Here is a 20,152-nt window from a genome sequence, read left to right as displayed (position 1 = left end):
CTGGCACAGGGTCCCTCATAGTCCAATCAAGTGTCTCTGACGGTGGTGGTGCACACCCGCCGTCAGACACACCGTCGTACTATGAGGGGCCCAGTGCCAGTACCGACGCCCACGAGTGGGCCCCCCTTGCTTGGGCAGGGCCCCAGCATTTGCAATCTTTACCTCTCCCTGCTCCTCCGCTGTGTAGTCTGGGCCGTCAAATCCATACTGTGCCTTACACCGTCTGAGCCTGCCTCCTGATGTATAGACATATCTTTTGAATGTGTACGCTATCCATACATGTTATCCGGGGATACGGTACCCTTTCTCACCTTTGTGCAATCACTTGCAAGCCATACTGGGCCTTACACCGTCTGAGCCTGCCTCCTGATGTATAGACATATCTTTTGAATGTGTACGCTATCCATACATGTTATCCGGGGATACGGTACCCTTTCTCACCTTTGTGCAATCACGTGTAACCCATACTGGGCGTGAGAACGGCTGGCGAGCTGTTAAGCAAGCTACAGCACCTGTGGTTTGCACACGTAAGTTTTTCATTTTTTTCAGGAATGACGGTTAGGCCTAATTCCAGAACTGCGGTTGACCTGCACTTACTGGGAAATCATCGTTCGCAAGTAATAATTGTAATCAAGGATCCCCATCACTAACGTTGTTCAGCGGGTTATCTGCACCTGTAAGCGACAAACGCTGGCCTTTTCAGTGTAGCGCACATGCAGCCACGGACATGTAAGGGCATGACACACCAGTTATTGGCCAATCTCATGTGCCAGAGCCTCACGTGTCCCTCTAGTAAGCCGGACTCGGACCGCGGGGCATGACGGAGTCTCGTTCGTTAACGGAATTAAGCTTGCAATGTGTGCATCTGTTCTGTAGCTGGCATGGTTGAGGTTGCCCGTGTTGAGTCAAATTACGCCGTAGGCTCCACTCCTGGTGGTGCCCTTCTGGACATTCCTTTAAGGTTCAGCTTTGCAACCATACTGCCCATGTAAAACAAACACTTTGCCTTCATGAACGCTGTTTGGAGGGTCATGACTCGTGGGAATAACGCCGCCCAATCAGTTATCCTGCTAGAGAGTTCCTTCGTTGCTCCCAAGCATGACATCACACTCCCTAGGAGGAAGGTAATGCCACTGTGGCGACCGTACTCCTGGGGGCGACACAAGTGCACTGATGCCCAGCCACTGCTCGATGAATCTGCTAGTACATTGACCCAGACCACTACATTCCCCTCGCACGCTACCCGGCCTGAGTCTGATCCTGATGAAACTCAGGTTACCCTTCCCATATACAGTTCCATCTTACACGGTGACAAAGAGGAAGCTGCAGATAAAAGTGCAGGTTCGGCCCACCCGCCATCAGACACACCACCGTACTATCAGGGGCCCTGTGCCAGTGCCGTCGCCAACGAGTGGGCCCCCCCTGCTTGCTCAGGATCACAGCACTTGCAAGGTTGAAATACTGTGCAGTGAGATGGAAGATGGGGACGACGAGGAGTCCAGACTAGTACAGGGATTCCCTAGCGAGGAGACTTATTTCATTGTTTTCAATGTTGGGACAGCAATTTTTGAGGAGCACTATACTCTGGAGAATGATAGATGGGGCCCACCATACACTGGAACATTCCAAAGGTGGACATCAGACACTGGAGCAGCATTTACAGGGCCCATTATACACTAGAGCATTAGAAATGGGGCCCATTATGTTTGGAGCATTATTTGGGCCCATAAGACAGTGGAGCTTCATCCATGGGGACCAACATATACTGTAGCATTATGTGGAGCTCATCATATACTGTTTCAAACATTATATGGGACCAATGATTCTGTATGGAGAAATAGATGGGCCTCGTCATGAGATGTAAAAAGTGAAGTATTTTTCATTGTACTATACCGCTATTTCTCTGCCGTATCGGAGCATGATGAGTTGTGGTATTATGTGTTAAAGGGGAGCTCTTTCGCCCAGGGCACATGAAAACCTGGAGCCAGACCTACCCCCCCACAACTTTAGCCAAATAACCCCCATTTTTCAGTGCGTAACTTGTATTAATTAAGGTTGACCAGCTTAAGTAAGAAGAATTGATGCTTTTGGCATTCAAATGAGCACTGTAGGTGTGTTTCCTGTCCTCCTCTCACTGCCGACTTTTATTCCCCATTGACTTACATTGGGTTTCGTGTTTCGGGACGACCCCGACTTTTCCCTATAATCGGCCGATCTTGCTCGACCCGACTTTTGGAAAAGTCGGGTTTCACGAAACGAAACTCGACCATAAAAAAACAAAAGTCGCTCAACTCTAATTACCACAGTACCTACCATGTTCCTGCATGGTCAGACACCGCCATTATATTACCACAGTACCTACCATGTTCCTACATGGTCAGACACCACCATTATACTACCACAGTACCTACCATGTTCCTGCGTGGTCAGACACCTCCATTATATTACCACAGTACCTACCATGTTCCTGCGTGGTCAGACACCGCCATTATATTACCACAGTACCTACCATGTTCCTGCATGGTCAGACACCGCCATTATATTACCACAGTACCTACCATGTTCCTACATGGTTAGACACCACCATTATATTACCACAGTACCTACCATGTTCCTGCGTGGTCAGACACCGCCATTATATTACCACAGTACCTAACATGTTCCTGCATGGTCAGACACCGCCATTATATTACCACAGTACCTAACATGTTCCTGCATGGTCAGACACAGCAGGGGCACATTTTTAGAATTGTCTCAGCATAGGAGCATTTTTAACACATCCAATTGTGGAATATATTATTCCAAGATCTATTCATGTAAAACGTAATTTGTTCATGTGACAACCCCTTTAACCTTATTGTTGAGTAGGTCATATTCAACATCTTTTGAAAATATCCTGATTCTGAACATTAGTTGGAGCTGTTTGGGTCCTTCAAAACAAGAAAGAAGAGTGTCTGTCTTTTTCGTTTCCAGACTACATATAGTTTGTACTGTAGTAACTTAATGGGGGAATTGGCAATGTAAATGCCTCTATTGAGTCCTGCGATCAGATGATCTTCGGGTGTCTCCCAGTCATTGCTGAGTTATAAGATCCTAGGATATCCAGATCAGATTTCTCACTCAGTGATTATCATGGCATGAGGTTGTTTTCTTTTGTAAATGGGACTTTCTTGGATGCCACACTTGGTGTATTTGCACATCAAGGCCGGGATCACACATGCGAGGAATACAGCCAAGTCTCGCATGTTAATACCGGGCACTGCCGCCGGCACTCAGGAGCGGAGCGTGCGGCTCCATGAATTGCTATGCGGCCGCACGCATGTGTGATCATGGTCTAACACTTAGTTATATTATGTAGCAACTATATATCTTGCAGAAAAAGGTAATACAAAGAAGCAGTATTTCTCAAATGTGAAATTAATTTAGTATAGAATAAATATATTTTATATAAACTTTACATTCAACCATTATTGCTTGTAGGTCTTTTGTTTTTAAGAATTTTTTTTATTGTATAACATGAATGTCTTACAAAAATCTCCTACTAATACATAGCAAAACTTTTTTTTATTATAAATTACACGGTAAGTCATATGTACCTCAAAACAATGGTGACAAATTATACACTGTTTATAGCATCAACAATACATCATACAATGTTATTTTAAAAAGTTACCAATTAGACTGCTAAATTCAGAAGCCAAATAAAAAATCTAGTGATTCACCACTTCAATCTCAGACAGTTTTGGCCTAGCTGACCAACCCATACTGTTCAAATCGTACATGTGTCACTTAGAATGCTTCTACTTATCACAGTGATTTTGAGATGGTTTTTCCTAACACTTACTTTGGTTGATATGTTAAGAGTTTGTTTATAAGAAAATACAAAACTTACTTGCAGGCACAGTATTGCATAAGGAATGTGCCTCTGACTGTGGAACCCCTTAAGAATAAAGCTAATAAAATACAGACAGTGCCCACTCCCCTCAGTGATGTACTAATTGGGATGCCCCGCTGTCCAATGGTCCTTAAAGGGGAAGGTATCTACGGCCACACCTACAGGTGTTAAATATAGGTGCCCAGGTCAGCAACTTCTTTTTCCCTCCAGCGGTCACTCGATACCCAACCCCCAGGGCTTCCAGCCATTATGACAACCAAGTCATTGCCCAACACGAAGCTAGAGTTCCGCCATCACCTGGCTTCACTCAGGTTCCAGCGCACGACGTTCAGTCACGCGCTCCAAATGTGGCTCTCAGCCGGGAAGACGCCTCTCAATCGCCCGACCCTTCCAACCACAGCATTAACCAGTCTATCGCCCTAGCAGGAGCCGGAGGTTCTCCATCCTTGGTTATCACCCCTCCTGCGCCAGCGGGAGCCGGGGTTCCACCAGCATCGGTCGCCACTCCTCCTGCGTCACACAGCAGTGAGTGTTCCAGGGTCAATGATGTATTAACAGTGAACGGGATGATCACAAGAGAGAATGAGCTAGCCTCAGCGATTAAGGAACTAATTCAACACTTAACCATGCGTTACAGCGGAAAGCAATACAACACCTCTGTCAGCGAGTATGCACAAGGACGCCTTTTTCTGCGTGATCTGCCCTCTAGGCGCGCACACACAGACCAAGAGACGAGACAACAAAATATGGAATAATGACTGTCGACATATGAGCTCTATTGTCAGTCGACCAACAGACAGTTGACATAAATGAGGACAAGCGAACAGGTATATGATAGAAATAGAACGAGAATAGCACAAACCATGAATAATTGACTACAAGCGTTCGCAGTACTGGGCTGTATTATGGGCCAGAAACATCTGGAACGTTGCTCCGAATTATTTATATATCAGGATCTGATATATAATTCTTATAAATCGCATGGCGGTTCCGCTTTGTGGCGGTATGACGAGGAGTTCCGCAGGTGGCTGGCCCTACAGCCCGATCTAGGATGGGGGGTGAAAGCAACAGATGTGTGGCTGCGACTAATGCTATCACAGAAGCAGCCCCCTTTTCATCTGTGACCACTAACTACTCAGTGGTCGTACGAAAACCTGGGGCCTGCAAGCTATTTAACGAGGGAAACTGCCGTTTCCAAGCACTATGTAGGTTTAGGCATGATTGCTCAGCTTGCGGGGGAGGTCACCCAGCCGCAAGGTGTACTTGACAAACAAATAGAGCGCCTACAAGGCAAAACTCCGGTGAACGTAACCGCAATGGGCCCCTGGCTAGACCTCTACCCCAATAAGGAAGCGGCCCAGCAACTACACGCTGGCTTTACAGACAGTTTCTTTATCCCCTTCAAGCTTACTAGAACACTAACACTGGCCAATAACCTAAAACCAGCTCCAGAATTCCCCGAAACCCTAAACCAAAAAATGGAAAAGGAAGTGGAACTAGGTAGAATGGCGGGCCCCTTTCAGTGCCTGCCCTTCAAGAATATCAAAATATCTCCTCTAGGCATTATTCCAAAAAAGGAACCCGGTAAATATCATCTAATCCATCACCTGTCTCATCCAAAGGGCGAATCGGATAACGACGCTATCCCCCCAGAGAAAGCTTCCGTCACAAATGCGTCTTTCGGCAATTCTGTAGAATTAGTCCGGGCAGCCAGGCCCGGCACCCTGCTAGCAAAATCAGACATAGAATCGGCATTCCGTCTTCTACCCGTGCATCCCGAAGGTTTCCATCTATTAGGATGCAAGGTGGACCAGTTCTATTATTTTGATATGTGCTTGCTGATGGGATGTTCCACTTCGTGTCACTATTTCGAGTTATTCAGTACGTTTTTAGACTGGGTAGTCAGTTATGAAATGGGCAGCTACTCTCTAATTCACTACCTCGACGATTTTTTGTTCGTCGGTCCCAAAAATTCTAAACTCTGCTCCCTCCTACTAGCAAAATTTAAATTTATATCACGTCATTTCGGTGTCCCACTGTCACCCGAAAAAACAGTCGGACCATGTAACATACTGCCTTTCTTGGGCATTGAAATAGACACCAATGCGATGGTTTTTCGGTTACCTACAGAAAAAATTCAAAAAAAGATTACAGATGCTAGGTTTATGTAAAGTTAAAAAAGTCACCCGTCAGCAGATGCAGGCCTATCTGGGCTTACTGACATTTGCCAACCGTGTAATGCCGGTCGGCAGAGCCTTCTCTCGCCGATTATCGTTGGCAACAAAGGGCAATTCCCAGCCTGTCCATAGAATTAGGCTTACTCGCTCATTAAAAGCAGACTTGGTAGTGTGGAAAACGGTCATACATGTGTTATGGCTAAAGAAACGTCAAGCAAAGACATAGGGCTCACAGTAGGGTGAAGTAAAAAACATGGTTTTGCAGCAATCTACAAACACCAATGGTGCAAAAGCAACTTGCCGGAGTTATGGACTGCATCAAGCTGGGGACGCGATCCAGCCTTGTGGGAAGTTTTCTCAATAGTTGCATCTGTTGAGATATGGGCCAAGCAGTTGAGAAACGCGAACATTCGGTTTCAAACAAAAAATATGACAACCGCTAAGAACTTGAACCATTTGTCGGCTGCATCCTTGCCCATACTCGCTCTGTTACGCAGGTTAAAGTTGCTTTGCTTGGAATACAATATCTGGTGTCGAGCCACAGTAGTGGCAGAGGTAGACGATAATCTCATTAACCCACATTTATCTTCCAATTGGCAGGCCTTCAGAATACAGGTTCCCAATGCGCAACCTTCAGGTATTCAGTGTCCACCATCCCTATGGGACACAGTGGCCAATCACTGATGCCCTTATTCTGCGCCTCAATTTCACCGACTACCTGGCAGGTTTATGGTAAGACTTGGGAGGAGTGGTGCTCATTAATTCAGGGTAGGCCAGTAGAGAAGTGCGACCAACCAATAGGCGTAGTGATGACAGAATTTTTGGTTCAGCTAAAGGAAGGAGAGGCGTCTGGTACGGCGGCGCAATGGAAATTATCGGGATTAGCCTTTTTCTTTCAGCTAATGGGGTGTGCCGATGTAACAAAACTCTTTTTCATCAAGCAGCTCATCAAAGGGTGGAAAAGGCTTCAACCGAATCAGGAATGTCGCCGCCCCATTTCACTGAGTTTATTGCATAACATTATTTCAATAGCCCCATCGGTCTGCAAATCGCCATACGAGGCTACCCTGATAGCAGCCTTCGCTATCGCCTTTTTCGGTGCACTTACCTCAATCAAAAAGCGCGTCGGAAGGCAGTTTAACGAGGACATAGTCATATGCAGCAACGCTCTGCGCATACGAGTTTGAAAATCCAAGTGTGAACCAACTGGGAGGGGCATGTGGCTGCTGGCTAAATCAGCAAATGGCCTAGTATGCCCACTTAAAATAATAAAAGGATATCTATATATATAATTGTCTTATGGTGTCTGTCTGTAACCGAAATCCCGCTGCGCTGATAGGTCGCGGCCGCTAACAGATACCAAGAGGAATGAGGGTCCTGCTCGCAAGCTTACGATCTATGAGGAAAAAGGTAGACACGAAAGGTGGGTGGTAACAATTGCCCTGATTGTATGGACCAGCCTTTCTATGTGCCCAGTCTCGCGGTCCCAGTAATGCCTTACACCTTAGACCGGAGGTGACGTCACTCTCGCGAGAGCTCGACGTCATCAGCGGGGTTTGGCACAAAGCATTACTGGAACCACGAGGCCAGGCATGTGGAGTGGAGATTGCGGGCCGTCGGAAGGTGAGTATATATCTATTTTTTATTTTAACAGACCATGCAGGGGGGTGAGGGTGACCATGCATACCAGGATAGGGAGGTGAGGGGACCATGCACACCAGGATAGGGGGGTGAGGGTGGCCATGCATACCAGGAAAGAAGGGTGAGAGGACCATGCATACCAGGAGAGGGGGGGTGATGGGACCATGCATACCAGAAAAGGGGGGGTGAGGGGGACCATGCATATCTGGAAAGGGGGTGAGGGGGAGCATGCATACCAGGAATGGGGGGTGAGGGGGACCATGCATACCAGGAAAGGGAGGTGAGGGGACCATGCATACCAGGAAAGGGGGGTGAGGGGACCATGCTTACCAGGATTGAGGGGTGAGAGGACCATACATTCCAGGATTGGGGGTGAGGGGTACCATGCATATCAGGATTGGGGGGTGAGAGGACCATGCATACCAGGATTGGGGGGTGAGGGGACCATGCATATCAGGATTTGAGGGGTGCATTATTATTAAAACTTCATAAACTACATACATATTCTAGAACAGTGGTCCCCAACCTTTTTTGCACCAGGGACCGGCTTGAACCAAGACCATTCTTCCATGGCCCGGCAGGGCGGGGATGGAGGTGTGACAGGGGTGGGGCTTTGGTCATAAGGGGGCGGGGCTATGGACGCGGTTGTAGTTTAGCAATGCATACATACATTTAATTATAACATTTATAATGTGACTCAACTCACCATAGGTTTTGAATGAGTGGGAGCACCTGGCTTGTTTCTGTTTCAGTGGGAGCACTGGGCTACTTCTACTGATGACCGTCACTGCTAATGATGATTGGAATCTACAAGGAAATGGAGCATTGAGCACTTAAGAACAATTGTACTGGAGTACTGTACATGCTGATTATTTTCTAATCATCAGAAAATGTATGTGTGGTCCCCCCCGTCCAGCTCTGTGTGGCTCCCCCTGTTGTATGCATGGCTCCCCTGTCCCATCCTGTATACATGGCTCTGCTCCCACTCTCCCATCCTGTATACATGGCTCCGCTCCCATCCTCCCATCCTGTATGCATGGCTCTGCTCCCACTCTTCTATCCTGTATACATGGCTCCCCTGTCCCATCCTGTATGCATGGCTCCGCTCCCACTCTCCCTCCCTTGTATGCATGGCTCCGCTCCCACTCTCCCTCCCTTGTATATATGGCTCCGCTCCCACTCTCCCTCCCTTGTATATATGGCTCCGCTTCCACTCTCCCTCCCTTGTATATATGGCTCCGCTCCCACTCTCCCTCCCCTGTGTATATGGCTTCGCTCCCATTCTCCCTCTCCTGTGTATATGGCTCCGCTCCCACTCTCCCTCCCCTGTGTATATGGCTCCGCTCCCATTCTCCCTCCCTAGTATATATGGCTCCGCTCCCATTCTCCCTCCCCTGTGTATATGGCTCCGCTCCCATTCTCCCTCCCCTGTGTATATGGCTCCGCTCCCATTCTCCCTCCCCTGTGTATATGGCTCCGCTCCCATTCTCCCTCCCCTGTGTATATGGCTCCGCTCCCATTCTCCCTCCCCTGTGTATATGGCTCCGCTCCCACTCTCCCTCCCCTGTGTATATGGCTCCGCTCCCACTCTCCCTCCCCTGTGTATATGGCTCCGCTCCCATTCTCCCTCCCCTGTGTATATGGCTCCGCTCCCATTCTCCCTCCCCTGTGTATATGGCTCCGCTCCCATTCTCCCTCCCCTGTGTATATGGCTCTGCTCCCATTCTCCCTCCCCTGTGTATATGGCTCTGCTCCCATGCTCCCTCCCTTGTATATATGGCTCCGCTCGGCTCCCCCATCCTCCCCATCATACTTACCCTCACGTCGCTGAACTTCCTTCCCGTCGCTGCACGTCCCTGCATCTCGCGGCGCTTCAGCTTCTTCCTGTGCGGAGCGGTCACGTGCTACCGCTCATTAAGGTCCATGAATATGGACGCCACGCCTATGGGAGATGAGTGGCGTTCATATTCATGACCTTAAATGAGCGGTAGCACGTGACCGCTCAGCGCTGGATGAAGCCGCCGCTGGATGAAGCCGCCGCGGGATGCAGGGTGAGTATCAGCTGCTGCACCGCCCCTGGCTCCCCTTGTGTCCGCGGACCGGCAAGGGCACTGCAACGGCCCGGTGCTGGGCCGCGGACCGGCGGTTGGGGACCCCTGTTCTAGAATACTCGATGCGTTAGAATCGGGCCACCATCTAGTGCGGTAATAAGACACGAAGGCAGATTTTTTTGCTCTCTTACAGACATATCCCCTCTTACCAAGTATCAATTTCAGGGAATTTTCACGTTATGCTTAGAAAGATCCGGCGCTAACCCAAAGGAATATGGGACGCATTCTTTCCGAATCGGGGCAGCCACCGAAGCAGCTAGGGCAGGAGTATTGGAGCCCATGGTTCAGAGAATGGGTTGATGGAAATCCGCATGCTTCGCTAGATACATAAGACCTGATTTGCTGAAATAACACATTTTATCTCTTACAAGAGTTGGAGTTTGGGTTTTAGGACATTCGGCGGCAAAAAGGGCCGAGCTGCGGCCTAGTGGAAAGAGTCTAGGCTTCCCAGGTCTAGAAGTCATCTGAAGAGGGATAAGAGGCCTCCAATGGCAACAGGTGTTCTAAGAGATGGTTGACATCTCCAGGAGGGCGAAGCGCCCGGTGATAATGGTGTTACATGTTGGGGGCAATGATCTTGGCAAGCGTAAAATCGCTGATCTTCACAAATAGATGACAACAGACATCAAATGTTTTACCTCTTAATTCACGAATATGGTATTGGTGTGGTCACAAATTATACCACGAGCCGTCTGTCGGGGTGCAAGAGATGAAAAAGCCATAGAACGAGTAAGAAAAAAGTTCAACGCACGGATGTAAAAATTCGTGAGGGGAAAATGTGGTATTGTTGTTCGTCAACACCAGCTGGAAGGAAACATCACGGCATTATTAAGACTGAATGATGTTCACCTTACAGACCTTGGCCTCAATATATTTTTGTCCGGCTTGCAGGATGGAGTTGAACAGGCCTTGATGTTGATGGGTGGGGGTCACCCTCCGTGGCGGAAGAAGGAGGGCAAAGATTCGAGAACGCTCTTTGGTCAAATTGTCTGTCGATCGCGAACAGCATCTCAGCCATGAACCTCCCATTACAAAATGTATTTACCCTTCTCTGCTTAGGTAATTAAACTGTGACCGACCTGTTCAACCCATTTAGGTCTGGCTGTGTTTTCTTTGTGGGATTGGTGGGAAGGGGGTTGAAGGCACTGCTTAGGACAAACAGGTCTCCACAGTAAGAAAATTTGGAAATTTCACATTTTTTTATGTTTATGCTTTCACAACAGATTATCATACAGATATCATCTATTATATACTTACCTAAAATTGTCCATCATCCACTTCCATCTGGATGTCCTCGAATCCCACAATCCACCGCGCCGCACTGGAAGTACGCCGACTGCCATATTGGAATACCAAAGAGATGAGTATTCCAATATGTCACCCGCTGGTGGTACCAAGCCCCTGTGCAGTACCACTAGCGGATGCCGCCGGACCCCCGCTGGGACACCCGCAGCTTGCCTGCCCACCCACCTCCGTGCAGTTACAGCCGGCAGGAAAGACAGCGGCTTGCAGCCTGTGCTGTGCAGGTGGCGCCGCACGACATCTACAGAACAGGCCGCAAACCAACGTCTTTCCTGCTGTCTGTGACTGCACGGAGGTTGGTGGGTGGGCAGGCAGCGGCGGAACACACATGCTCAAATACGCACACACGTGCTCACATATATACACATAGATATGCATACATATACACACAGTATAATGTCCCGACATGCACTTACACATGCACACACTTAAAATAATATCTCCACATACACACACGCATATATTTACATGCAGATTCATACATATGCACATACACAGTGTAATGTCCCCACACACACATTCATGTGCACACACATGCAAGCACTCGCATACAAACACACATACGCACATGCATGCACACGCAGATATACACATGTAGATACACACACGCACATACAAACACGCATGCACACAGTATAATGTTCCCACATGCAAGCACGCAAACATGCATACACACGCACATATACACATGCACAAGCATGCACATACACATGCAAGCACATACACGCCCATGCATACCCACACGCAGATACTCACATACACACGCAAGCACATACACACACGCACATACACACAGTATAATATCCCCATACACACAAACACACATGCCCGTGCACACACACACACAAAAACGCATATGCACGCGTATACACACAGTATAATGTCCGCACGTACACACACATACAAACACACAAGCACGAATATACACACAGTATAATGTCCCCACACAGACGCACATAAACACGCAAGCATGCACATACGCGCATACACAGACACATACACACATAATGTCCACCCACAAACATGCACTTACACACAAACACGCAGATACACGCACACATACATGCACACACACTCATACACACGCAAGCATGCACATACAAACGTGCATATATGCACATGCACAAACAAGCATACGCACGTGCATACACAGTATAATGTCCCCACACATGCAGATACGCACATTCACAAACACACGCACGTGCAAACACTCGCAGAAGTACGCACATATGCATACAAAAACATGCATATATACAAACACGCATGTACATACACACTCACAATAAGAATAATAACCTGAGGCTGAAAGAGCTTTTTTTGATATGCTTGATTATTTTATTGAAAATAACAGTCACACAAATCACCCAACGTTTCGGCTTTACTAGCCTTTTTCAAGGGTATCTTATCTAGGTAAAACAAAAAATAAACACCAAAACACAAAATATGAATTATTATACAAAATATGAATTATTATACAAAATAAATGAATTGCTGACTGATACATATTTATATATCAATATTAAATCTATGATATTGTAGACATATCACTCAAATAGCAAAGTTATAGATAGTTCTGATGTCCATCATTGGAGGCAGTTCACATTGAGCAGAAAAAAACATATTGACAAAAAGGTCAAAAAAATTAACTAGAACCTAAGGCAGTTTCTGGTATCTCACCAGTGTGGTATAGAAAGAGGAAAAATATATATAAAAATTTTTTTGGATATACCTGTGTAACCGTGAGGATAATGATAAGATTCTAGAAAGGGGAAAGGAAAAAAAAAAAAAAAAAAAAAGGTTTTTGCCAAATGAAACCAAGTCCATAAAAAACATATTATATACACCACCATTATTGTGAAGCAATCAATTCCAGATGACAAACCTCTAAGCAGGATAAGCGGAGAACAGGACAGCGCCGCAGTCAAGGGAGAAGTGAATAGAACACCAGTGAATGAAACTATTTAAAGCATTTTAATTAGGAAAATGTGGAGCAGCTGAAAAGATAAGCTAGCGGTAAAGAGGCGCGTGAGGAGACCATCAGTCAGGACGGCAGTGTGGCATGTCAGAAAAAGCAAAGAGAAATAAACGATGTATGAGACATCTGTGTATGTGCACATGCGTCGTCCTGCACTAAAGACGGAAGTGGGGCATGTTCAGACCAGAAGAAAGGCTTGATAGCCAGCGAAATATTGAAAGCAATTATCTGTAAAGAATATCTATGGAGTGTTCGTATTAGATGCAGTAAATACGTGTGTCCACTATGTGAATAAACATACTATATAGAAAAAGTATTATAAACGCGCCTGGGAGGCAGATAATAAAATCTGATGATAGTAAGTATCATAATGAGCACCATCCACTATAAATACATAGCGGCGCAGCAATGTGGGCATATATAAAAGTGATGTGTATACATGCAAAAGGAAAAAGAAAAATAAGAAAAAGGAAAATAATCTTTGAAGAAAGAGAAAAAAATAAAAGATATAAAGGAAAAAAATGTTTGAAAAAAATTTTTTGAAAATTTTTTTTGGCAAAAAAAGGGGAATTTTTTATTATTTATTCATATGTAATAAGTCATATTTAATATCCAATCATTGATAATGAAAATTAGAACCAGAAGGTGAGTACCATACTCCCACGAATAGGTCTGTGGAAACAAAAACAAAAAATATTAATAAAAACATATTCAGAATAATACATTCAAAATACATCACCGATCAACATTATAACCATAAGATAATAAATCTCAAAATAATAAAGAAGAAGGGAAACATCAATTCCACCAAGCTAAGAAAAATTAGTGAAAGACTTCATATTCACGATTGAGACCGAAAGGTTCCAATGTTTGAAGCATATATATCCAATATGCCTCTCTTTCTTTCAATTTCTGTACCCTGTTGCCCCCCCGTCTAGCCAACGGTACACTTTCTATAATTTGGTAACGTAGTTGGGAGATACGGTGATTATAAGCAATAAAATGAGCTGGAATCGGTAATAAAGTTCTCTTGCACCTAATGGTTGACTTATGTTGTGAAATGCGGTCTCGGATATGCTGGGTAGTCTCCCCAACATATCCGAGACCGCACGGACATTTAATCAAATAAACTACGTAAGTAGAATCACAACTATGGTAATTTTTGATAGAAAAAATCTTCCCAGATCTAGGATGGGTGAATGTGTCCCCCTTTGTAATGTTAGAACATTGTAAACAATGTAAGCAAGGGAAAGTCCCATTGCGCTGTGGTCTAAGTAACCTTTGTCTATTGAAGTCACGTAAACTACCAATGTCTGCCCTAACCAACAAATCTCGTAAATTAGGAGATTTCTTGTAACAAATCAAAGGAGGAACTTGGAATTCCAAAATGTGAGGGTAGGACTCAGAGAGAAGGGGCCAATGTTGGCGAATGATCTTATGGAACAAATACATAAAAGGATGAAATGTATTGACAAAGGCCACCTTGTTAACATTGGTAATCGATTTAACTGTAGACGAAGATGGAAGGGACAATACCGAATCTGGATAACCCCGAGATTCGAATTTAGATTTCATTTCGGCATAACGAATAGTGCGAATGTGATTATCTGTCACAATACGTTCAATCCGTAGAAATTGTGATCGGGGGAGAGATTTTTTAATGTGTTTGGGATGGCAACTCGTAAAATGTAAAAGACTATTTTTGTCCGTTGGTTTGACAAATAAATCAGTGGAAAGAGAGCCATCAATATTTTTGATGACCCTGGTGTCAAGAAAAGGAATAGACTCCCCATTGTATTGCATAGTAAAAGATAAACCCCCAACTTTAGAGTTAATATCTTGAACAAATATCTCCAAAGAATTCAAATCACCAGACCAAATGAGAAATATGTCATCTATATATCTCTTCCAAAGAACGGAATATTGTTGGAAGAGGATGTGGGTATAGACAAATTCAGATTCAAATTCTGCCATAAAGATGTTGGCATAGGGAGGCGCCACATTAGAGCCCATTGCTGTACCTGATAATTGAATGAAGAACTTATCCTCAAACAAAAAGAAATTCTTTGTCAGAACAAGAGTTAACATAGATATACAAAATTCTTTCTTCTCTGTGCTAAATTCAGTATTCTTATTAAGAAAATTCTTAACAGAAAAAATCCCCTTTTCGTGGCTAATACTAGTATATAAACTCGTTACATCCAGGGTAACTAGATAACAATTAGTAGTAATTGCTCTCAATTCTTTAATAAAGGACAAAAAGTGTGATGTGTCCCTAAGCCATGAAGGAATAAGGTGAAGAAGTGGAGAAAGAATTTTTTCAAGGATCATAGATAAAGGTGACAACAATGAATTTGTGGATGCAACAATCGGTCTCCCCGGAGGGTGTGTCAGATTTTTATGTATCTTAGGGAGTGTATAAAATACAGGTGTGACAGGATAAGAATTGATCAAAAAATCACCCAACTTAGTGTCAATAACACCCTGTGATACAAAATGCTGAACAGTACTACGAACCTCCATTGCAATGGAGGAAGAAGGATTCGAGGACAAGGGAAGGTAAGTATCAGTATTGTTGAGTTGTGAGTAGATTTCCTTAACATAATATTGTCTATCCATCACCACAATTGAACCACCTTTATCGGCTGGTTTGATGATAAGCTGTTTATTTTGAAAAAGGCCATCTATGGCCATACGTTCAATTTTAGATATGTTACTCAAAATCCGATAACGGCCATTATGAATCAACCGTAGTTGATTACTAATGTCCTTTTGAACCAGACCAATATAGGTCTGTTTTTTTTTTTTTTTCCTTTCCCTTTTCTAGAATCTTATCATTATCCTCACGGTTACACAGGTATATCCAAAAAAAATTTTATATATATTTTTCCTCTTTCTATAGTTAATTTTTTTGACCTTTTTGTCAATATGTTTTTTTCTGCTCAATGTGAACTGCCTCCAATGATGGACATCAGAACTATCTATAACTTTGCTATTTGAGTGATATGTCTACAATATCATAGATTTAATATTGATATATAAATATGTATCAGTCAGCAATTCATTTATTTTGTATAATAATTCATATTTTGTATAATAATTCATATTTTGTTTTTTGGTGTTTATTTTTTGTTTTACCTAGATAAGATACCCTTGAAAAAGGCTAGTAAAGCCGAAACGTTGGGTGATTTGTGTGACTGTTATTTTCAATAAAATAATCAAGCATATCAAAAAAAGCTCTTTCAGCCTCAGGTTATTATTCTTATTATCAGAATTCTGTTCTTCCTGACGGCTTGGTTGTATCTTTCCCATTTATCATCATATACATACACACTCACATACATGCGCATACATTAACACATGCACATACACAAGTATGCACAAACATACAGACACATACATGCATACATACACATGCACGCACATACATACAGGCGGCATACATACATGCGGACACCATCTTTGGACATTCAGGTATACAAAGATGGTGGCCGTGTGATACATCACACTGTCCCACTGCAAGATTACAGGATTACATCGGATGGGAACTTGGTGGGAGCTAATAAAGTGGATAACGAGGTGTCTCTGTCTATTTTGCATGTAATAAAACATTTATCTGTGTGTTTTTTTTCTCCTTTAATGAAAGTATTGCTAATGGCCAGCTGTCATACTGACGGCTGACATTAGCAATACGGCTTGATATCAGATGCCAAAAAAAAAAAGCTGACACCAACCCCTTTATTACCCAGTCTTCCACCGCTACACAGCAGCTGGAAGAGTGGGATAACCGCCGGTTTTGGCGTCTCACAGAGGCGCCAATTCTGGGGCAGCTGCTGGCTGCAAGTTTCAGCGTGGGGGACTCAGAATGCTTGGGTCTCACCACGCTGAGATTTCCAGTCCCCAGCTGTCTGGGTTACCTTGGCTGACAATAGAATTTTTTTTTTTTTATGCCCACCGGCATGTAACGCCAACAGCAGCACAGGAGGAGGCGGCGCAGGGACGCAACACAGGGGCATGATGGATGGCTGCAAGGCGGCGCAGGGATGCAACGGGGGGATGATGGACGGCTGGGAGGCGGCTGATACAGGGGGACACACCACACCTATGGGACTCAATACAGGTATGGGGACCTATTTATAAAAGCCAATATTTCAGCTTACTGGGGATCAGAAACAGAAGAGCCACCTTCACAGAATGAAGCCTTAGTGCTGCTGAAGGTGGCTCTTATAGTTAAAAACGCCCTGGGGTGGTGAAAGGTTCCCTTTAACTAAAAATAGATTTACTTACATTGGGAGAGAGTATGGTGGGGGGGAAGACAGCTGCCCCCATCATGATGTCACTCCCCTCCCGATGCGATAGCATCGTGCCCACATCTAGTACTATATAAAATGGGAAATGACTTTTACCCTATGTCTACTTTTTGCTGTATTTTTTTAATTGTCTTTTTATATTAATTTTTTGCAATGTTGTTAGGCTTAAAGTTTCAGCAGTAGGGATGGGCAGATTGATTCACAGGACTCTTCTCCATTGGCCAGATCAGCAGTCTCTGTCCACTGGATGGGAGGTTCAGAAATTTTTTACCTTCTGGGATGTCTGGCATGACTTTTGATCAGCTAGGACTTGTGCAACGCCATCTGTGCATCATGCCTTAATTATGAGGTTATGTCAGCCATGGATAATCAAAAGCCATGTCACTGATCTCAGAAAATAAGAGATGTACTAACTCCCTGACCAGCAGCCAGGGACCTCTAACCGTGCTGATGGACCGTAGTTCTACAATTGCCCATCTCTATTCAGGCAGTAGAGATGAGTGGATTGACCGAGTTGGCGCTGAATGTCCTGAAATTCGTGGATTCACTTGAATATGAACGTTTTGAGATTTGATTTCCGGTTTCAATAAAAATTTTTTTCCCTAATACCATTTCCCACACAGCTGAGGCATCAGAGAGCAGACTTAAGTTGTTTAGAATTGTTGCACAGATTATCATACCTTGTACAGTGGTGGTCATTACCTGGGCCATCACAGATCAGCTGAGCATAGTTTGTACACCAAAGTTGTTTATCATCTCCAAACTCACATGGGTACGTTTTTCTCCTGCAGAGTGCAAGCTCGTACCGTCTGTGGGGTGCTCTCTTTCTCCTCTCCTACTCTCCCCATGTGTATTTTCCAAGCAGTTATAGACTTTCCAGTAATGAGAAACGTGCAAATATATTCAGCACAAATTAACTTTTAAGGAAAAGTTTGGCAAATTCCAATTTTAAAAGATCTGCTAATCTCTATTCAGCAGATATTTTGATATTTTCCAGGAAATATTGGAAACCTATTTAAGGAGTAACTGTTGTTGCAATTTTTACTTCACATATCAATAGTACACTTGAAAAATATGATAGTTTATAATATAGATAATCAGTGAAATCTGCATATTTCTGATCAATCATTTTGAAAAATCTCTATTCATAGGTAAAATCAGTATTCAGTTAACACAGGGTTTCCCATTGCTGAGATAGGAGATGGGTTGATGCTTATCGGATTCCATGGAGAGAGCAGGCACGATGAAAAGGGAGGCGCTAGAGGCAGAGGTCCTCCCTCCTGACCCCCTGCATAAAATGTTATCAGTAGCAACTGTCATCTATCTCAGTAATGGAAAAGTCAGTCTTCACTAAATACAGATTTTACCCATGAATTGAGAATTTTGATAATGATCGATCAGTCCAGTAGGAAAAAGAAGCGGATATCCAATAAGATAAGATAAGATATATTACAAAGTTTCTTATTTTTATGTGTATTATTGATTTATGAAATAAAAATTAGAACAACTGTTACTCTTTAAGCTGAAAAAAATCAGTACAGAGTGTAATCCTTTACCGCAATATCCCGTACATGTATCTGATAGCAGGGATGATTTTGAAAGACACGTCATTTAACCATTCAAACGCCGCTGTCAATCTCTGGCAACAGTGTTTAAAGGGAACCTGTCATGTCCTTTTTGTGTTTTAAACTGCCCCCACTGCCCGTGTGTTGTTATTGATGCTATGTGCATCAATAACATTGTTTTCTCAAAGAAAAGCTCCCATTCTATATGTGTAAAAACACTTTATATCATTAATAGATTGCATCACATAACTTTCGTTTCAGTCATAGGGTGGCGCTTTTTACCGGGTGAGTCGTGGTTCTGTTCAAAATTATTCATGCCTATCGTATTGTGATTGATTGCCGTGACTGGCCTGACATCACGGCAATGGACAGCACGGTGGCTCAGTGGTTAGCGCTGCAGCCTTGCAGCGCTGGAGTCCTGGGTTTGAATCCCACCAAGGACAACATCTGTAAGGAGTTTGTATGTTCTCCCCGTGTTTGCATGGGTTTCCTCCGGGTACTCCGGTTTCCTACCACACTCCAAAGACATACTGATAGGGAATTTAGATTGTGAGCCCCATTGGGGACAGTGATGAAAATGTGTGCAAACTGTAAAGCGCTGCGGAATATGTTAGCGCTGTATAAAAATAAAGATTCTTATTATTAATGGCCTCTGAAATCTCGTGCTTGTGCATTGCCCATCAGCTCCCCAGGCATGCACTCTGAATCTTGGTACACTTCCCCAGCTTCTTGTCACATGGTCGTGTGCTCCGGAGCTGCTATGAGTCAGTGACCACTTGGTAGTTTGTGAGCTGTAAGCATTTGATCCATGTGCTGCACACTTTAATGTCTGTATATGTTATTGCGAGGTATTTGCTACCCAAGTTTAACCCCTTTACTCTCAAGGGTTGTTTGCACATTAATGACCGGGCCAATTTTTACAATTCTGACCACTGTCCCTTTATGAGGTAATAGGTCTGGAACGCTTCCATGGATCCTTGTGATTCTGACATTGTTTTCTCGTGACATATTGTTCTTCATGTTGGTGGTAAAATTTCATTCATATAACTTGCGTTTGGTTGTGAAAAAACAAGAAAATTTGGCGAAAATCTTGAAAATTTTGCAATTTTCCAACTTTGAATTTTTATGCCCTTAAATCACAGAGATATGGCACACAAAAAACTGAATAAGTAACAT

At 44.1% G+C, this 20,152-nt stretch overlaps 1 protein-coding gene across 2 annotated transcripts in view; it reads left to right on the top strand.

Annotated features, from left to right (window-relative positions):
* The window catches only part of LOC141089434 (MFS-type transporter SLC18B1-like), a 164,642-nt gene that overhangs the window by 142,336 nt on the left and 2,154 nt on the right, over window positions 1–20,152 (top strand). Inside the window, exon 14 of one of the 2 annotated variants that reach the window (XM_073575838.1) lies at window positions 10,716–10,915. The exons of the other annotated variant lie outside the window; for it this stretch is intronic. Coding sequence (XP_073431939.1) covers window positions 10,716–10,737 — 22 coding nt within the window. The 3' untranslated portion in view covers window positions 10,738–10,915. Of the gene's footprint in view, window positions 1–10,715; window positions 10,916–20,152 lie in introns of those variants that run through there. 2 annotated transcript variants of the gene reach the window in all.

Source organism: Dendrobates tinctorius, unplaced genomic scaffold, assembly GCF_039654945.1.
Source record: "Dendrobates tinctorius isolate UK_male_01 unplaced genomic scaffold, ASM3965494v1 ptg000046l, whole genome shotgun sequence".
In the NCBI taxonomy this organism is placed as follows: Eukaryota; Metazoa; Chordata; class Amphibia; order Anura; family Dendrobatidae; genus Dendrobates; species Dendrobates tinctorius.
This window is presented reverse-complemented; position numbering and strand designations above follow the sequence as displayed.